The 19656-nt window shown below is 41.3% G+C and overlaps 1 protein-coding gene across 7 annotated transcripts in view; it reads left to right on the forward strand.

Moving 5' to 3' along the window:
* ALMS1 (ALMS1 centrosome and basal body associated protein) overlaps positions 1–19441 on the forward strand; it is a 203738-nt gene extending 184297 nt beyond the window's left edge. For 6 of the 7 annotated variants that reach the window (XM_037048203.1, XM_037048204.1, XM_037048205.1 and 3 more), the window contains 7 exons: positions 6951–7071; positions 8186–8389; positions 8691–8920; positions 9778–9961; positions 11758–11821; positions 17930–18029; positions 19287–19441. In XM_037048203.1, coding sequence (XP_036904098.1) covers positions 6951–7071; positions 8186–8389; positions 8691–8920; positions 9778–9961; positions 11758–11821; positions 17930–18029; positions 19287–19331 — 948 coding nt within the window. In that variant the 3' untranslated portion in view covers positions 19332–19441. Of the gene's footprint in view, positions 1–6950; positions 7072–8185; positions 8390–8690; positions 8921–9777; positions 9962–11757; positions 11822–17929; positions 18030–19286 lie in introns of those variants that run through there. The other variant, XR_005066793.1, reaches the window with a different exon arrangement.
* The last annotated feature ends 215 nt before the right edge of the window (positions 19442–19656 follow it).

Here is a 19656-nt window from a genome sequence, read left to right on the forward strand (position 1 = left end):
TACTCCATTTTATGTTACTCTCCCCTTCATTTATTAATCTTGAAGTTAGAACATCCAAATGAAAATATCTAACAGATATATATACTCACTTCGTGAGTATATCATGAGTGAAAAAAAGATTTTAGAGTGATCATGTAAAGATGATTATAATCTTCATAAATATTAAAGCCAAAAGGAAAGATTTGAGAGAATTCAGAGAAGGAAGGGGGAAGGGCTCTTCCAGACCATAATTTTCAAACATGATAGGAAATCTTTTGGGACCCATGACATCTAGCTCTGCCACCTTCTGCAAGATTTTCCTGATCATTTATTAGCCTTGTTTTTCCCATATTTTAATTGAGGACTAGTTTCATTTTCTGTTTTTCTACCCCAAGCCCTGTCATTCATTATCTGGGAAACTTTACTATATCCTGTCAGAGTTTGTGAATTCAGTTCTCATTTTAACCATCCAGTCTTATGACCATACTTTGAATTTTGGCATGATTCAGAATTATTCTATCTCCATAATCTTTACTGATTCGTTATCGCCTGAGTTACCAGTGTTATTTTTTAAGTTTTACTCTTGTCACTAGGAGTTGAAATTGTTAATATGTTATTTTTTGGATAGATACTTTGTGACTGTGTCACCCTTTACTGGTTAATTTTATTACTACAACTACTACTGCCAATTTGATCTGCACGTAACTAAAAACTTTTCACAAGGAAAAAGTTTGATGATGCCATTAGCTATATTTCTTATTTTGACTCTGACTGTCTTACCATCGTGTATCTCTGGTCCTAAACTTGAGTGGTTATAAGTGAATTAAACCCATTCGTCGGGGGGAAAAACAATCGAAACATCTCCCACCCTGGCCACTGTGGCTCAGTCGGTCAGAGCATTGCCCTGTAAACTGGGATGTTGTGGGTTCAATTCCTGGTCAGGGCACATGCCTAGGTTGTGAGTTTGGCACCTAGTTGAGGCAACCAATCCCATGTTTCCATGTAAGAAAACTTGGCCTTTTTCCTCTATGTTAGATATGTTTCCCTATTGGTACTTAAAAAGTAAATTTTTAATTGAAAAGCTTTTTTTCCTGAATATTTGATGGTGTCTCTGATGAACAAATATGGGAATGAGTCTCACGTAGATTTTAGTTAAACTAAAAAGTGCTACAAAAAAGCCTGAAACGTTTCTTGAGATGATGGCAGTTACTTTCTTTTCCCAGTGTGGAATAAGGCATCAGCAGGTGAGTTTTCTCTCCTAATAGTAGAAATTAAAACAGAAGCAGCCAGCCAGAATGTATCTCCTTCCAAGATTCTCTACAACAGAAAGCTTAAATCATGGTAGCTGATAATGTCAGTTGACTTGTAGTCATGCAAATCTTCACGTGTAAGCCCCACTGCAAAGAACTGAGCCAGCTGATCTGTACCTGGGTAACCCCAGTCCCTGAAGGAGGAGGTCATCAGAGGAGATGCCTGAGCCTTTCCCATGGACCAAGGCAAATGAACTGTTGCTGTTTACTGATAGCAGAAAATGATGTTCTATCCCATGGTGGGTTCTCACCACAAATTGTCCAACACCATGCAGGCCTATGCTTTGTGGTTATTGTTGTGAAACTGGAAGTCAGCATGGCATGATTGCATGATTCTGATAGTTTGTACTTGGCTCTAACCATAGAGTTAGAGTGTGTCTAGTAGAGAGTGTATAGTGTTTCATCATACCTTTAAGTGTACAGTTTAGTGGGCTTTAGTGCATGCACAGGACTGTTGTGCACCATCACCCCAATCTAATTTTAAAATGTTTTTAATACCCCCCAAAATGTCTTGTATACATTAGCAGTCACTCCTCATTTCCCCAATACCCCACCCCTGCCCCAGCCTCTGGCTGTGGTTACTTAATCTACTTTATGTCTCTCTAGATTTTTTTATCCTGGACATTTCATATAAATGGAATCATAAAAAAGACAAGTTTCTTTCACTTAATGTTTTCAGGGTTCATCTACATTGTAAAATGTATTTATTCCTTTTTATTACCAAATAACGCTATCGCATTATATGAATATACCACATTTTATTTGTTTAGCCATCAGTTAGTGGACATTTGGATTTCTTCCACGTTTTGGCTATTGTTAACAAAGCTGCTGTGAACATTCGTGTACAAGTGTTTGTGTGGACATATGTTTTCTTTTGTGCAGATGCCTAGGATTGAATATATCCTGGGTCACATACAACTCTGTGTTTAACATTTGGGGAACTACTAAACAGTTATCTTTTCACATTCCCACAGCAGTGTATGAGGGTTCCGACTTTTCCACATCCTTGAAAACACTTGTTTTTTAATGTCCTTTTTGTCTTCACCATTGTAGAGGGCTAGCTAAATATATTTTGTTGAAAGGGAATTTATTTTTAGATTATTTTCTATTTTTTAAATGTTAACCTTTTCTAGGCAGGAATTAATGAGAGAGACTTTACCTGTGAGTGAAAACACACACACCAAGGCTCCTCGTTTTATCAGACGTAAACATGTGTTCTTTCCCACCATTGGTGTTGCATGCCACAACTTGGTGTGTACTTTGGAAGTGTGGGAGGCTCACAGACTCGAGCTGCAAATTTACCACAAGGTGTTCCAGCTTCAGCTTCCACCGCTCACTGCTCATGGGCAGCTCGTTCCATTTGTGTAAGACTTCAGTTACCGAAGGATATAAATGACGAAGATCCAAAATCTGCCTGCACTGATATCCTGGCTCTGTTCCCAGTTTTACACTCTGAAGCCATGGAATATAGATCTGATCTTCTACCTGTTGGGTCCCCACTTCATTCTGTGAAGTGTTTTTGTTCTTTCTGTTCTTTGCTCTTGGAGCCATTCTCAGGTCGTGCCTCCTACTCCCCTTTCCTGAGTTGGCGGCTTCCCTAGGTCTGTTAGGTGTGTCATTATCCTGTGTTTAACGTGTCTCGTTGCACTAAGCATGCTGGACTTCAGACGGTGAGAGCATGTTGAGAACAGATTTTGTCTGCGTGTGGTCAGAACGTTTCCATGGCCTAACACATATTTTACTCCCTCCCATTGAACTCACCAGAGCCATTAGACCTATATTGCCACACTCTTCAAGTTTTTGTTTATTCTCACTTCTTAAACTAGTAATACAATCGTATGGCACAAAACTTAAAATGCGTAAAAGAGTATTTGATGGAGTGTCCTTCCCACTTCTGTCCCCTAGGCACCAGCTTTCCTTCCCAGAATCAGTCAGTGTTAACTTGTTCTTGCACATCATTACAGAGATTTTTAAACATCTTTATGGTAGCATAATGTACATAACATAAAAGTAATCTATTTCAAGTGTACAGTTCAATTGTTCTTAGTAAATTTACAGAGTTGTGCAGTTATTACCACAATTCTGTTGTAAAACATTTCTGTCACCTTCCAAAAAGGGGTGCAATCAATCCACATTACAGCCCCAGGCAATTTCTAACCTGCCTCTGCCTTTTCTGGACATTTCATATAAATACAACTATATAATATGTGGTCTTTTTCTATCTGGCTTTTTTTGCTTAGCATGTTTTCAGGGTTCATTCATGATGTGGTAACAGTAGTTCCTTTTTTTAAGATGTTATTTTAGAGGGGAAAGAAGGGAGAAAGAAAGAAAAAGAAATACCAACGTGCAAGAGAAACTGATCAGCTGCCTCTTGTAGGTGCTATGACCAAGGACCAAACCTACAACCCAGGCATATGTCCTGATGGGGAATCAAACCAGCAACCTGTCATTTGGCGGGACAGCGCCCAACCAGCTGAGCCACACTGGTCAGGGCGATGTGCTATTGCATTGGTGATCAGTATTCCATTATATGGATGTGCCACATTGTACTCACCCAGTTTCCAGTCACTAGACAGTCGGGTTGTTTAATTTCTTGGATGATAATATGCTATGAACTTTTATGTAAATATTTTTGTGTGAACATGTTTTTATTTTGGGTATATACCTACAAGTGGAATTGCTGGGTAATATGTTAAGTTTCAGTTTAATTTTTTTAAAGGTTTTATTTATTTATCTTTAGAGGGGAAGGGAAGGAGAGAGGGAGAGAAACATCAATGTATGGTTGCCTTTCGTGCATCCCCTGCTGGGAGTTGGCCTGCAGGGAACTGGCCTGCAACCCAGGCATGTGCCCTGACTGGGAATCGAACCACCATCGTCTGAGTCGCTCAATCCACTGAGCTACACCAGCCAGGGCTAAGTTTAAGTTTAATTTTTAAGAAAATGCTGAAGTGTTTTCCAAAGTGGCTGTACCATTTTTACATTCCCACAAGCAATATGTGAAGGTTACAGTTTCTCTGCTTCCTCATTGATACCTAGTATTTTCTTTTTTATTACAGCTATCCTAGTAGATGTGAAGTGACCTCATTGTGATTTCAGTTTGCATTTTCCTAATGACTGATAATGTTGAACATCTTTTCGTATGCTTATTGGCCATTCATATCTCTTAGGTGAAATGTTTATTCAGTACTTTACCCACCTTTAAATTATATATATGGAATATCTCACTGTTTATTTAGATCTTTAATTTCTTCTATCAGTGGTTTATAGTTTTCAGAGTGCAAAGCTTGCACTTCTGTTAAATTTATTCCTAAACATTTTATTCTTTTTGATGTCATTATGACTGAAATTTTTTCTATAATTTTATTTCAGATTGCTCATTGCTGGAATATAGAAACAGAGTTGATTTTTTATCTTAATTGGTCTTACATTCTGCAATCTGGCTAAACTTATTTTAGTTCTAGTGCCTCATATGGATTCCTTCATATTTTGTACAGATAGGATCATGCCATCTGTAAATAAAAAACAGCATTACCTCTCCCTTTCCAATCTGGGTTTTCTTTCACAGGTAATTTATACATTGTAAAGCAAATACTGGCGTGTGTTTTATACCCTTTCTCACAAAATTGGCAGCACACTTTGCTTTTTTGTACTTAATAACCTATCTGAAAAATCCATCTATTTCAGTGTCTAAAGTACTTTTTTTTCTTTTTCTTTTATAGCTACAAAGAAGGTGTAGTGTATTGCCTGTCAGTCACATCTTCCTCACCACACTTTCTGTACTTGTACGTTTTAGGGTTTTTGTAACAATAATAATGTCATTGTTTTATTTTAGTTTTTTATTCTTTATGATCTAGATCAACTGTTCTAACACTTCTGTATTTTCAGAAATGTTGGTGCTCCCCTTCTAGACAGGGGAGACTAGCAGAAAGAGGTTATGGCCTATTCAAGCAGAGACAGCTAGTGAAGAGAAGGTGTGAGGCTGTCTTAGGTCTTGGACTCCAGACCCAGAGCTTTGCGTACTGCATCCAAGTTTCTGCCATTCCTCCTGCCTGATGTATGGGGCTTTACAATTACCCCTTGTTTGACTGGGCCTGTTTGATTCCTGTGATTATTTCAGATTGTGGCAGCCATTTAGGCCCTCCCAGATGTGCCTTGTAGGAGAGTCTTATTTCCACATCTCTAAGACATTGATATATAAAAATGTTAAGAAGGAATAGCCAGAGCAAACTAAGTGACTGGCACACAGTCAGTGCTTAGTGAGTATTTGTTGTTGAATGCAAGATGTATCACTCAGTAAAGGCTTCTCACTGTGTTGACAATATTTGAGAGTTTCAGCCAACTCTCAAATATTATTGATATTGAATGATAATATGAGTTGGTAGAACTCATATTATCATTCAACCCAAATAAGTCCATCTTTCCCTCAAAGATGGCGTGAGAAGTTTTACCATTTTATTCAAATGAAGAACTCTACTACATGTTATTTTCAACTGCCAGTTAGTGACCATGTCTGTGAGGGAAAACAGGGCTCACCCGCCAAGGGGCAGGGCTCCTGCTGCCCACCTTACTGAGACCTATATGAAATGTGCTGATCTTTTCTTTGGCCTGCAGATACTTCAAATTACCAGGTTGGTGACCCATTCTAAAATCTCTCCAGTCATTAGTGTTTAACCCACCAGCTTACAATGCTTATCTTGTTGAGAATTAAAACACTTCCTTTCCCCAGACATCTAACATAGCTCCTCTCCTTCAGGATTCTGTTGCTAAGGTTCCTGCATCCCTGGAATATAGTCTGTTTATTTCGGGGGAGCACATACCTTCAGTTTCCATTCTGACCTGAGTTTCAATATATACCTCTACCAAACTTGCATAAGGAAGCAAGCACCTGGCATTTTTCAAAATGCAATGCCCACGTTCCTCCCACAGGATTTCAATCCCCTTTTCTGGGTCAGGGTTCCTCCCCCAGAGGGCTGCTATGATATGCAAGTTTAAGAAACACTATTTTATACTATATTTGTTCAACTATATTTTGATAAATTTTTGTCATCCACTAAATTCCACCATCAACTTAAATCCATGAACTTTCTGAACCTTGCTCTGAATGTAACTAAAAAGGCCATTTTTTTGGCTCGTTAGTGCTTTTTGCAGTTCTGATTCAGGACTTCTCTGGGGGCCTTTCAGCCCTTTGGCATTTACCCTTGTGTAGGTATCTGAGTCTGACCTCATTAGAAGGCACTCTGCAGCTCTTCATCTCTTTCATTATCCCCAGCCTTCTTCCTCTCATCAAAGCATATGCAGGTGTCAAGTCAGAATTTCATTCTGAAAACCAACCAGACTGATTTTTGGCTCACATCTTCTTCAGCACTTTTCAAGTCTTAGGAATATACCATTGTGTGTGTGTGTGTGTGTGTGTGTGTGTGTGTGTGTGTGTGTGTGTGTCTTACCTTCAGGCAAGAGCTCAGGCCCTTATTCAACTTCAGTAACACTCTCCACCCTATCATAAATTACGTGGCAACATGTCGACATTGTCACAAGCTTCCTGGCAACTTTATCTCAACAATTTGAATTAGGTGATCTGGTTGACTTTGTATATTTTCTTATTCTGTGGGTAATTGTGCCATTGACTACATGTAATGATAACGATCTCTCATTTTTTTCTAGGTGACAAACCATATGATTTCTTCTGACTCTATTTCATCTTCTACTGGTAGTTTCTGGAGCTCAAACTCTACCCTTTGCAACAAGCAAAATGTACATATGTTAAATAAGGGAGTACAAGCAGGTAAATTACTTGAATTTAAACATTTCTTTCCATCAAATTAAAAGTAGCTGTTAAACATAAGATACTCAACCTCATACAAAGTGAAAATTAGCACTATACTTAGATGCCATTATTCACTTACCAGATTGGCAAAAATCTAAGCTTGATTGCAAGTATGTGGGCAAGAGTGTAGGGAAATACACTCATACATCCTAGTGGGAGTATAAGTTACAAGTCCAATGCCTATGACAGGCAATTGGGCAGTTTCTGTCAAAACTACTTTTATGCAGCACTTTTACTTTTGGAATTTAGCCTGTAGATATACTTGCATATGTGCAAAATGACAAATGTGTAGAATTAGCCACAAAGTTAATCTAAGTATTTATTATAACAAAATTAAATTCAACTAAATGTCCATCAATAGCCAAATGGTTAAATTATGTACATCTATATAATGAAATTCTGCACAGGACAACATAGGTCTTTCTCTCCACCAACATGGAAAGATCTCCAAGATACATAATTTAAAAGAAAAAGCAAGGTACAGAACAGTGTGCAGCATGCTACTACATGCATTTAAAAAATAAGGAAGAGAATTGCTTGATTGCACAAAAAAAATTCTCTGGAGTCATGAGGTTAGAAACTGACTGAATGGAGAACAGGGGTAGAAAGGAACCTTTTCATTTTATGCCTTCCTATATCTTTTGATTTTATATAACAAAAATAAACTGCCTTGATTCCCCACCCACCCCAAGTCTTGTCTTCACACCTGTCAACCTCTTTCTTAACTGGGGCACTGCCGGTAGACAGGCATTTACTGTCTTTGTCACTTGGGATCAAAACTGAAATCCTTTTCCCATTGAATCTATATTAGTAATTAATTTTCTCTAATATCTAAACGGACTTAGAAATACAAACCCTCTTTCTTTTTCCCTTCCCCCCTCCCTCTTCTCTCTCCTCCTCTCCTCTCTGTCAACCCCTTCTTTCTGCCCCCTCCACCTTCTCTCCCTCACACAGCCCCAACCCACCCAGCAAAGACAATAGACCGGGGTTTTCAAGCCTTAAAAACTTTGACTATACCTGCCAACTAAGTCTCAGTCCTGCTCCCAGAGGCATCTGTGGTCTTTCCCCTTAGGTAACTTGGAAATTGTGAATGGTGTCAGAAAACATACTCGAGATGTTGGGGTGACTTTCCCAACACCAAGTTCTAGCGAGGTTAGAGTGGAAGAGGACAGTGATGTGACTACTTGGTCAGAAGAAAAAATAGAAGAAAAAAGGCTCATTACCAGTTACCTTGGGGACAAAAAGTTAAAGAAGAACAAGCAGAGTTGCTCTGAAGGTCAGTTTCTAATTCCCAGTTTTGCAGAAAAACTACTGAATTTTCAGTCTCTTACAATGCTTGGATTCTTTTTTCTAAATTACTCTGTTTTGACCCCATCTCCACCCCCAGCTCCACCGTGGCCAGAAAAACAAACATGAAGTATCTAGCACTACAGTTGCAGAGTCACACCTGCAATTGCAGAGACTCCTGGGCATCGTGATGGCCTCTAACAGCTGGCTCTGCAGAAGCCCTCTGTTATGCACATGTCAGTGATGGGAAAAAAGAAAAGTCTTTTTTTTCTTAAAAATATTTCCTATAGGAGTTTCATGGTTTGTTCCTGTGGAAAATGTGAAGTCTGGTCCTAAGAAGGAAAACCTGCTCAAGCATCATGGCCCTGGTATCTCCTGGTTTGCACCAATAACCAACGTCAAACCCTGGAGGGAACCACTACGGGAGCAGAACTGGCAGCGTCAGCACACAGACAGCCACGGGTCACTAGCAGGCCCAGGCAGAGGTCCTCTGAAGCCACTTGTGAGAGCAACTTTACAGGTACAATGACATTGCGTGACATTTAGCCCTGTGTCTCAGCGGGGAGAAAGGGTGAGACACAAAGAAGTTAAATCTGTGCCTTGGCCTTCAGAAGTACAGTCGTGTGACCCCAGTTTCTAGCACCTCTGTAGTCCGTGTGTTCTCACTCTCATCCTTAATCAAAGGCTGCCTTACTCCGTTAACCATTTTAAATCGTGCCTCAGCCTCAGTATCTGGGGAAAAGGTAATAGGAAGGTGTCGGAACACTGCTCATGGGGCTTGTAGATACCTGCAGTGCTCTGGAGGCCGCGTGCTTGCACCAGCCTCGTGTTTGTTCCTCAGTAACTCCTATTCCTGTTTAACACAGGGTTTAACAGGTGCCAAGTCTCTGCTTTATAGGTCCCTTGGGAGCTAGAGGAAATGTTATTTTGCCCCACCCCAAGGTTTACAGTTGTGAGTACATGTAAGTTTATTCTTATATTATTTGTTAATTGTATTATTTTTTCCTATGAACAACTTTAAACCTATTTTTGCCCCATCCTGTATTTGTTTGAAGGGAAATTTAAGATAGCACAATGGGCCAAGCTCTATCCCATCTGGAAGAGTTGTAATTGCCAGTCTTGGTTCTTGGCTTATTCCAAAGGCATTTCTTTGATCCCTCTGATTTCCCTATTGGAGTTCTCCCCCACAGAATTGTTAGGTTATTTTTCAACTTGAGATCATTTCTAGAGAATAGAAAATATTCTTCTTCTGAAGAAAATAGATACTTTCTTTAGAAACAGGCTCTTCAAATCTGTTGGTCAGGTACTGTTTTTCTAGGCCCTTGGAGAACAGACTGCATCACTGATGTGTGAACGGGGGCATTTTCTCCTCCTCAGGAATCACTTCAGCTTCACAGACCAGACTTCATCTCCCGCTCCGGGGAGCGAATAAAACGCCTGAAGTTAATAGTCCAGGAGAGAAAGCTGCAGAACATGTTTCAGAGTGAGCGGGAGGCACTGTTCAACACTGTGAGAGAATGGCAGGGCCACCGGGACCCCGCGCGCCCGCTCCCTAAGAGAGGTACGCTCTGTTCACTTTCCTGTTACTTGCAAGGAAGGCAAGATCTGCTTCTTGCTAGGGAGCACTGCTCAGTGCCAGGCCAGTTACATGGACAGAAAGTGGCTCTGTGCTTGCTGAGACTTACATATCCTTAGGTAGCAGACCCTGCCCAGTTTAGCTGTCAGGACTTGCCTGACCCAAGTAAGCCCAGTTACTCATGCCCTGTCACTGGATCTTAAAAACGAGCATGTGGTGAGAATGGTGTTTTTATAAAGAAGCTCTGTGTCTGTGAGCAGGTTAATTCCAAAACTAGTATAATGGGTTTGGTTTTTTGTGTTTTTTTTTTTCATTAAAGATGGGGCAGATTCTAGGCTTGGCTACTTTATGGGGTGGCAATGATAATAGTAATAGTAGAAGTGGTGATAATAATAATAATACTTACTAGCCCTTATGTTTTACCCAGAATTTTTCACATTTAATACTTACACCTCTTGAGTCAGATACTATTAATATCCCTCTTTTAGAGGTGAGAAAAGTAAGGCAGAGAGAGATTAAGTACCATGCCCAAGATTACACACCTGTTGGGAACGGCCCTGCCTGGTTTCAGGAGCTGTAACCCTTCCATGGCTAAGGCTGAGTGAGCGACCTTCAGACTGTAAGCCACTAAGGAGACAAAGCTTATCTCCCTGGCAGGAGCACCGCTTCTGCTCCTTTTTCCATAACTGGGCCCCAGTGCTTGATCAGTTAACCAATGACAGGTAAGATTCCCCAAGGAGGGAATCACCTAAGACAGTCATGATCATGTGGAGGCCCCAGGGAAGGACTTGGGGCACTACAGCAGAAGTGGGTGATGGACCCTCACCCCTTGGCTTTGACATAGCCTGAGTCCTCATTCTGTCTGCGAGAAGTCTCCTAGTCTCCTGGCTGCCTTGCTTTCACTGCCCGACTTAAACCTGAAACAATGACAGAGAGCGGTGCAGCCCTGTGCTGGAAAGAGCTGGCTCCCCAGGTGATCATGCCTGAGAAAGAATACGTAAAATCCTGTGAAACCTGCCTTACTAAGAATACTCTCAATTAAATTATAAGGGTCCTAGCAGGAAATTACTTTGTTTCCCAATGTTTTGTAGCCCTTTAGCTAACAGACCCTGACTCAGAAGAAGCCCTCATAGTTCTTTGTATGCTATCTGTTGTTTGATCCTTACTGCCTGACAATGATTAATGAACTTTACCTGTGTTCCTATGTTAATTGAACCCAATAAAAACCTGTCAGGGCAAGGGTTAGGGTACTCTCTACTTGAGAGAGTGGCCAGGCCACCCCGAGGCGCTCCCCACTTGAGGGAGTAGCCATGCCATCCCTTTTCCTCCACAGGACTCAGTAGTCCATGTGAATTTGTCTGTCTCATCCATAATGCCATGGACAGTGCAGGCCAGTGTCCATGTCACACACCTAATCTAGGATTTCAACCCAGGCAGGCTGGCTCCAGAATCTGTGCTCTTTACAGTTATGCTAGGTGTAAGATCAATAAAATAATACATGAAAGCTATGAAAATATATAAAATACTTTCATCACATTACCTATAAATTGGGCAGTGTTCAAGTTCATAGTCTAGTCTGTGCCACAGTGTTGTGTCTTCAGGAGACTTAGGCACTGTCACAGTCATAGTCTAGCCTTGGCCTTGGCCATTGGTGACCACCTAGCACTCTCAGCTCACAGTAGGGCCAGAAAGTCCTAGCAGCTCTCTCGCACAGCTCTTGCATACCATACCCTTCCTTGTTAGGTCACTATTCACTGAAAACCCTTTCTTCCCTTGCTTAGGTTTCCTGGCTGCCCAGAAGGGCAGGCCTATTGGAAAGAAGGAAATGATTCAGAGGTCTAAACGGTAAGGCCCCCGAATAAGAGTAATTAGGAGAGTACAGATCAGGCCAGCAAGTGGTCAAGAGCTCTGGCTTGCCCCCAGAATAAAGGCATTCTGCTCAAGTCAAAATATAGGAAAATTAGTTGCGAAAATACTTTCCCACTAAAAAAGAAAAGAAAAATAGGTGGCAGACATGGTATGAATGACTTGCTGCAATGAATATGGAGGTGCAGGTACCTCATTAAGATTATAATTTCATCTTTTTTGGATCAATATCCAGAAATGGGATTGCTGGATCATGTGGTGGTTCTGTGTTTATTTTTTTGAGGCAAACAACTTTCCCACAGTACTTTACCAATGTACATTCCCACTGGGAGTGCGCAAGGGTTCCCTTTTCTCTGCATCCTCTCCAGCATTTGTTTTCTCTCCCTCTTTTTTAATAGCCTTTCTAACAGGTTTGAGGCGGTATCTCATTATGTTTTTCATGGACAGTGACTTATATTTTCATTTTTTTTAAAAAGATTTTACTTTTAAATTTAATCTTTATTGTATTTTTCCACTACCATTTAGTCCCTTCATATCCCCTTCCCTCCAGTAGTCACCACACTGTAGTCCATGTCCATGAGTCCTTTGTCCTTTTGCTCAATGCCTCCATCCCCTCACCTCACCCTCCATCACCTAGCTGTCACCCTGCTCTCCATCTATGAGTATGTCCCCATTTTCCTTCTTATTTCAGTTTGTTCATTAGATTCCACATACGAGTGAAATCATATGTTATATGTCTTTTCTCTGGCTGGCTCATTTCACTTAGCATAATGTTCTCCAGGTCAATCCATACTGTTGCAAAGGGTAAAATTTTCTTTTTTATGGCCAAGTAGTGTTCCATTGTGTAAATGTCTCTTAGTTGGTTTATTGACTCATCTACTGATGAACACTTGGGCTGCTTCCATATCTTGGCAATTGTAAATAGTGCCTCAGTGAACATAAGGGTGCTTATGTTCTTTTGAATTATTATTTTGGGTTCCTTTGGATATATTCCAAAAAGTGAGATCACTGGGTCAAAAGGCAGATCCATTTTTAATTTTCTGAGGTATCCGCATACTGTTTTCCCTAGTAGCTGCAACAGTTTGCATTCCCACCAACAGTGCAGGAGGGTTCCCAGTGTCCCATAGGTTTTGGATTGCTGTGTCCTCATTTTCATTTGCATCAAGGTATTTTGATTTCTTCCTTGATCTCATTGTTGGCCCAGTCATGGTTTAATAATATTACTTACTTTCCATGTCTTTGTGTGTTTTTCAGTATTCTTCTTATGATTACAATCTAGTTTGATGATTAATTTCTAGTTTCATAGCATTATGGTCAGAGAAGGTGCTTGATGAGATTTCAGTCTTCTTAAATTTATTGAGTCTTGTATCCTAACATGTGGACTATCCTAGAAAATGTTCCATGTGCCCTTGAAAAGCTGCTTTGGGGTGAAATGCCCTGAAGATGTCAATTAAATCCACTTGATCTACTGTGTCATTTAAGGCCACTGTTTCCTTGTTGATTTTCTGCCTGGAAGATCTATCCATTGAAGTCAATGGGGTGTTAAATCCCCGACTGTGACTGTATTTCTTCTGATCTCTTTCTTTATGTCTATCAAGATTTGCTTTAAATATGTAGGTGCTCCCAGGTTGGGTGCATAAATGTTTACAAGGGTTAAGGCCTCATGTTGGATGTTCCCTTTATCAGTATGCAGTGTCCTTCTTTGTCTCTTACTAGCCTTGGTTTTAAAGTCAATTTTTAGAATATAAGTACTCCTGCCCCAGCTTTTTTTATTACTTTTTAAAAAATATATTTTATTGATTATTCTATTACAGTTGTCCCATTTCCCCCCTTCACTCCCCTCTACCCTGCACACCCCCTCCCACCCACATTCTCCACCTTTAGTTCATGTCCATGTGTCATAAGTTCTTTAGTTTCTACATTTCCCCTACTGTTCTTACCCCACCCCCCGTCTATTTTCTACCTACCATCTATACTACTTATTCTCTGTACCTTCTCCCTCTCTCCTCCTCCCACTCCCCTGTTGATAACCCTCCATGTGATCTCCATTTCTGTGGTTCTGTTCCTGTTCTAGTTGTTTGCTTAGTTTGCTTTTGTTTTAGGTGTGATTATTAATAATTGTGAGTTTGCTGTCATTTTACTGTACATATTTTTTATCTTCTTTTTCTTAGAAGATAAAACATTTCATATAATAAGGGCTTGGTGATGATGAACTCCTTGAACTTGACCTTATCTGAGAAGCACTTTATTTGTCCTTCCATTCTAAATGAAAGCTTTGCTGGATAGAGCAATCTTGGTTGTAGGTCCTTGCCTTTCATGACTTGGAATACTTCTTTCCAGCCCCTTCTTGCCTGCAACGTCTCTTTTGAGAAATCAGCTGACAGTCTGATGGGAACTCCTTTGTAGGCAACTTGTCTCCTTTTCTTTTGCTGCTTCTAGAATTCTCTCCTTCATTTTAAACTTAACGATGATGTGCCTTGGTGTGTTCCTCCTTGGGTCCAACTTCTTTGGGACTCTCTGAGTTTCCTGGACTTCCTGGAAGTCTATTTCTTTTGCCAGATTGGGGAAGTTCTCCTTTGTTATTTGTTCAAATAAGCTTTCCACTTGTTGCTATTCCTCTTCCCCTTCTGGTACCCCTATAATTCAGATGTTGGAACATTTAAAGATGTCCTGGAGGTTGCTAAACCTCTCCTCAGTTTTTTGAATTCTTGTTTCTTCATTCTTTTCTGTTTGGTTGTTTCTTTCTTCCTTCTGGTCCACTCCATTGATTTGAGTCTCAGTTGTCTTCCTATCACTATTGGTTTCCTGTGCATTTTCCTTCATTTCACTTAGCATAGCCTTCATTTTTTCATCTAATTTGCAACCAAACTCAACCAATTCTGTGAACACCCTGATCACCAGTGCTTTGAACTGTGCATCTGATAGGTTGATTCTCTGTTCATCACTTAGTTGTATTTGCTCTATGATCTATTCTTTCGTTTGGGCCATTTTTTTTGTCTTGTCATGCCTGTTACATATGAGGGTCGGAGCCTTAGGTATTCACCAGGGCAGGGCAACCTGAGTCACTGTGTTGCAATGCTGTTGGTGGGTGAGGGGTCCTACAGGGAACAGTGGCACTTGCTCTGCTCTCTGTTGGATTTCAGTCCCTTCCGCCGCTTCCCCCAAGCAAATTAGGCCCTTCTGGTGCTAATTCCCATGTGGATAGGCTTGTGTACATTCTAGAACCCTGTGGGTCTCTCCAACAAACTCCCCTGTGAGACTGGGAGTCTCTCCCACAGGTGTTTTCAATGGGTGTTTTGAGGCTTTATTTCCCCTCACTGGAGTCCTGGGTTGCATGGTCTGTCTTGCTCCCTAGTTTAAACCAGCTCGCCTGGTTTATCTACACACAAATGTGGGATCACCTGGTCCGTCACCCTCCTAGTGCACTGCACCTCTTCACAATCCACCACCTCACTGGGTTCGCCCACTGCCACCCCACACCCGGAGTCCGCCAGCCTCTGCTTTTTTGCCACAACCAGGCGGTCCCACATTTTTCTGTCAGTACTGGTTGGTTTTTTGTTTCTAAATTTTTGTTGTCCTTATTTTGGCTGTACGAGGCACAGTGTGCCTACCTATGGCTCCATCTTGGCCAGAAGTCTTGCCCCAGCTTTTTTGGTAGCCTTGGTTGTAGGTCATTGCTTTTCATCACCTTGAATATTTCACACCACTCGACTTCCATCTGGCCTGAAATGTTTCTGTTGAGAAATCAGATGGAAGTCTCATTGGTGCTCCCTTGTAGGTAAACCTCTGCCTGCTTTTTTCTTGCAGCTTTTAGGATTCTCTCCTTGTCTTTAAGTCTTGTCATTTTATTGATGTGTCTGTGTAGGCCTCTTTGGAACCAACTTGTTTGAGATTCTCTTAGCTTCCTGTATTTGTATTATCTTTTTCTTCACCATATTAGGGAAGTTTTCAGTCATTATTTCTTCAAACAGGTTCTCGATCCCTTGCTCGTGCTCTCTCCTTCTCGTAATCCAGAGGATGCAGGTGTTGTCATACTTCCTGTTGTCCAAAATGTTTCTTAAGGTGTCCTTATTTTTAAAAAAAAAAAATTTCTTTTTGCTACTCTGTCTGGATGTTTTTTGTTTGTTTGGTTTTTTTTTTACCTTTCAAATCACTAGTTTGATCCTCTGCTTATCTAACCTACTGTTTATTCCTTCCAGTGTATTATTTATTTCAGATATTTCATTCTTTGTTTCTGACTGGCCCTTTTTTATTGTTTCTATGTCTTTTTTCATACTTATAATCATTACTCTGAACTATCTGATAAACTGCTTGCCTCTATCTCATCTAGTAGTTCTTCTGGAAAATTATCTTGTTCTTTCATTTGGGGTCTCTTTCTTTGTCTTCCCTTTTGGTTGGCTGCTTTGTATTTCCCACCTTAGTTGTTAAAACATCAGTGACATAGCCTCAAGCTGTAATCAGCAACCTGGCTGAAGCTCCACAGAGTGGAGCAGAGTAATTCCTATGGGCAGGGCTGTTGCTTCCCCTCAGGCTGATGCCACTTGGAGAGGAGTGCTCTGCCTGCAAAAGATAGTCTCTGCAGTATGAGGAATAACTCAGCACAGGCATCCTTGCGGCTATTCCTTCAGTTCTCTCCCCAGAGCCACCAACCCCAGACTTCCCTCAGGTGTCTCTAGAACACTTTGCCCTCCCTCTGATAGGCCTAGCATAAGTGGCTGCAAGCAAAGTTTTGTGTGTGGGCCTTTTAAGAGACTGTGTGCATCTCCAGCAGTTTCTTCCTAGCAGACAGAAACCCTGCTACTTTTCACAGCTGGATGTTTTCTGGTTTCCTTTCTGGTTCTGTTGCTAGGGGCTGGGGAGCCCAGCTTGGGATTTAGACCCCACACTTACCAGGGCAAAGCCCTCTCAGCCACTGAAATACCCCTCTGGAATTTCAGCTGCCACCTATGGGAGCCCACCCAGCCCTCTGGTGCCTCCTCCACACTCCCTACCAGTCTCATTGGGGTGAAACAGTTTCTTCTGTCTGTCTGTGGTTATAAGGATTCTCTCCAGATTGGTCCTGGGAGTTTGAAGTTAGTGCAGCTTCTACTTTCTGCTCCACCATATTGGATCTTTCTTCATGAACAGTGACTTTTACAAGTGTATACTTATTCTTCTTTGGTCTCTTTCCTGACCTCTACTTTTTCAGTTTGTGATCACCTTCACTATGTCCAAAATGGAACTCTCCATTTTCTCCCATATTTGCTTGGGACACCCACTCACACAGCCAGAGAGCTGGGGAACAGTCACTTTACCCATCACTGCACATGCACGCAGCTTGCACGTCCTGGAGACTGGGCCTCTCGGTTGCTCTGGAACCCTCTTCTCACTCCCGGTGTGGGCTGGCCCTCACTCACAGAAGACTGCTCTTCTCCCCACCTCTGCTCTCTGCCTACTTCGATCTCTTTTCCACACAGCCTCTCCGTCATTGTCAGTGATTTTTTTTTCAGATAGAGAAAATGTTGGAAAACACAAAGAAAAGTTGAAATAAGAAAATACATATCACTCACTCATAATCCTTTCATTAAACATATCTCACACTGTTCCCGTGTCTGGCGGGGATAGGGTTTTGCAGAGACTTGCTATTAACACACACCTTTTCCCAAAATTACTGATCAAACTAATTAATGTATACAGGTTTGAATATTTTCCCAGAACACTAAAAATTCTTTAAAACATCTTTTTATGCTTTGTAATAATTTTATTATATTCCATATCTGTTTAGCTATTTTTGTTAGAAATTTAGATTATTTCCAATTAGAGTGTATTTACCAAATGCATATCCAATCATGTTCCTCCCTATTTAAAATCGGTGACACCGATTCCTGACAGGACAGAGCCCAAGTTTTCACATTGCTCTGAGACCCTTCACCGCCTCCCTCACCTTCACCCCATCTGCTTCCCACCTGCACCCACTGGCCTGACGCTGGCCTGACTGTGAGGGATTGAATGCCTTGAGAGCGGTAGAGCTTAGGTGAGAAGACACCATGTGCCTCTGTAGTCAGTAACCTTGCTGCCTTCTGTCTTTCCACTGGTGCCATTTCTAAGGATTTATGAGCAGCTCCCAGAAGTACAGAAAAAGAGAGAAGAGGAAAAGAGGAGGCTGGAACATAAGTCATACCGGTTGCGAGCCCAGCTGTATAAAAAGGTCAGTCAGTCCTAGAGCGGGATTGGTAGGGTTTATCAGAAGGAAAAGAAATTGAGAGAAACACATCTAACCTGTTTGAAGTGACTGCATTTGGGGAGTGAACTTAAGCTCATAATGCATCCTATACCACTGCTGAAATTTAGAAGATAAAAGCACCTATGACTAGATTTCAAATCTAAAAATGAAAATGGAAATCTAGAAAAGAAACCTTCCAGGCATACATTTGGAAAGAAGCCAGATTTCATCTTTGGGAATCAATTTAGATATGTCATGGTAGAAATGGTGGGTTTCTATTGTCCAGTAGAATTGTTTTGTTTTGTTTTATTTTTAATTTTTAAAAATTATTTATTTATTTTTTAAGGGAGAGGGGAAGGGAGGGAGAAAGAGAAGGAGAGAAACATCTATGTGTTGTTGCCTCTCATGCACCCCCTGACCAAGGACCTGGCCTGCAACCCAGGCCTTTGCCTGGGAATTGAACCGGTGACGCTTTGGTTTGCAGGCTGGCACCCAATCCACTGAGCCACACCAGCCAGTGCAAATTGTTGGGTTTTTGTTCCAAAGTCCCAGATGGTAGTTTATACCTCTAGAACTTTTACAATAAACTGGAAGGAGTCCAAGTGTAGCTTAAGTGTTGCTGGCTTGGGGAGCCAGAGCCTCGAGGCCACACCATTTCCTGCCCATGGCCCCAGCACACTCAATAGTGCTGCAGATCCTGGAAGCGCACAGGCCCGGGGACTTGCTAGCAGTTATTCCTTGAGAAACAAAATGGGCTTCTGTGCCTGGAGGGCCATATCCTTCACTGTCCTGGTTTCTTCCCAGACCCCTTGGTTCACCCCAAGAGAACTCTGTGTGTCAGAAACCAAAAGACCAGTTCATACCAGATCAATGTGGGATTGGAAAACTGCTTCTGAGGCACACCCCAAAGCTTGGGCTGGGCCCCCAAGTGGACAGGCCCCAGGCACTGCGTCGGCATCTCTTAGTGCTTGTGTGTTTGGGAACGGATGGGTGGGTCAGTCTGTCGGGATTATAGAGTATCTGTATCTACAGAGAAATAATAGATACTGATTATAGATCATCTTTCCTAAATACTTTAGGAACTATTTTTTCTATAATCACCATGGTTTCTGTAGTCGGGGAAGATAAACAAGGTTTGGGTAGAACCAGCTGGCTCAGCGACATGTCTGAGGTGAGGAGTGTCCTTCTGCCTCTGACCACAAGAGTTGCTAACTTCTTTCCTGCCTGTGTTTTCTTCCACAGAAAGTGACCAACCAACTCTTGGGAAGAAAAGTTCCCTGGGACTGACATAAAATTATTTTCTTCTGAGCCTTGGAATTTTATTTTATCAACTCAAAGACGCACATTCCTTACTTTTTATGAGTCTGGGTTAATAAAACTAACTCCTTATCTATGTGTCATTTAGAAGCAGTGACCTTTTAGTCTGTGACAGAGTGGTGATTATTAATGGCTGGGAGCAATACTCTCTCTACAGTGGCCTTGTCCACAGGGATGTTCGTTATAATGATATTATCTCTTAATTTCAGCCAAGAGTTATTCCCTTTTTGTATGTGTTTTTATACTTTTAGAAAATAAATAGCTTCTTATTGACTCATCATAAAGCAAGTCACAG

Source organism: Sturnira hondurensis, unplaced genomic scaffold, assembly GCF_014824575.4.
Source record: "Sturnira hondurensis isolate 20B ecotype Veracruz unplaced genomic scaffold, ASM1482457v3 Scaffold0006413, whole genome shotgun sequence".
Lineage (NCBI taxonomy): Eukaryota > Metazoa > Chordata > Mammalia > Chiroptera > Phyllostomidae > Sturnira > Sturnira hondurensis.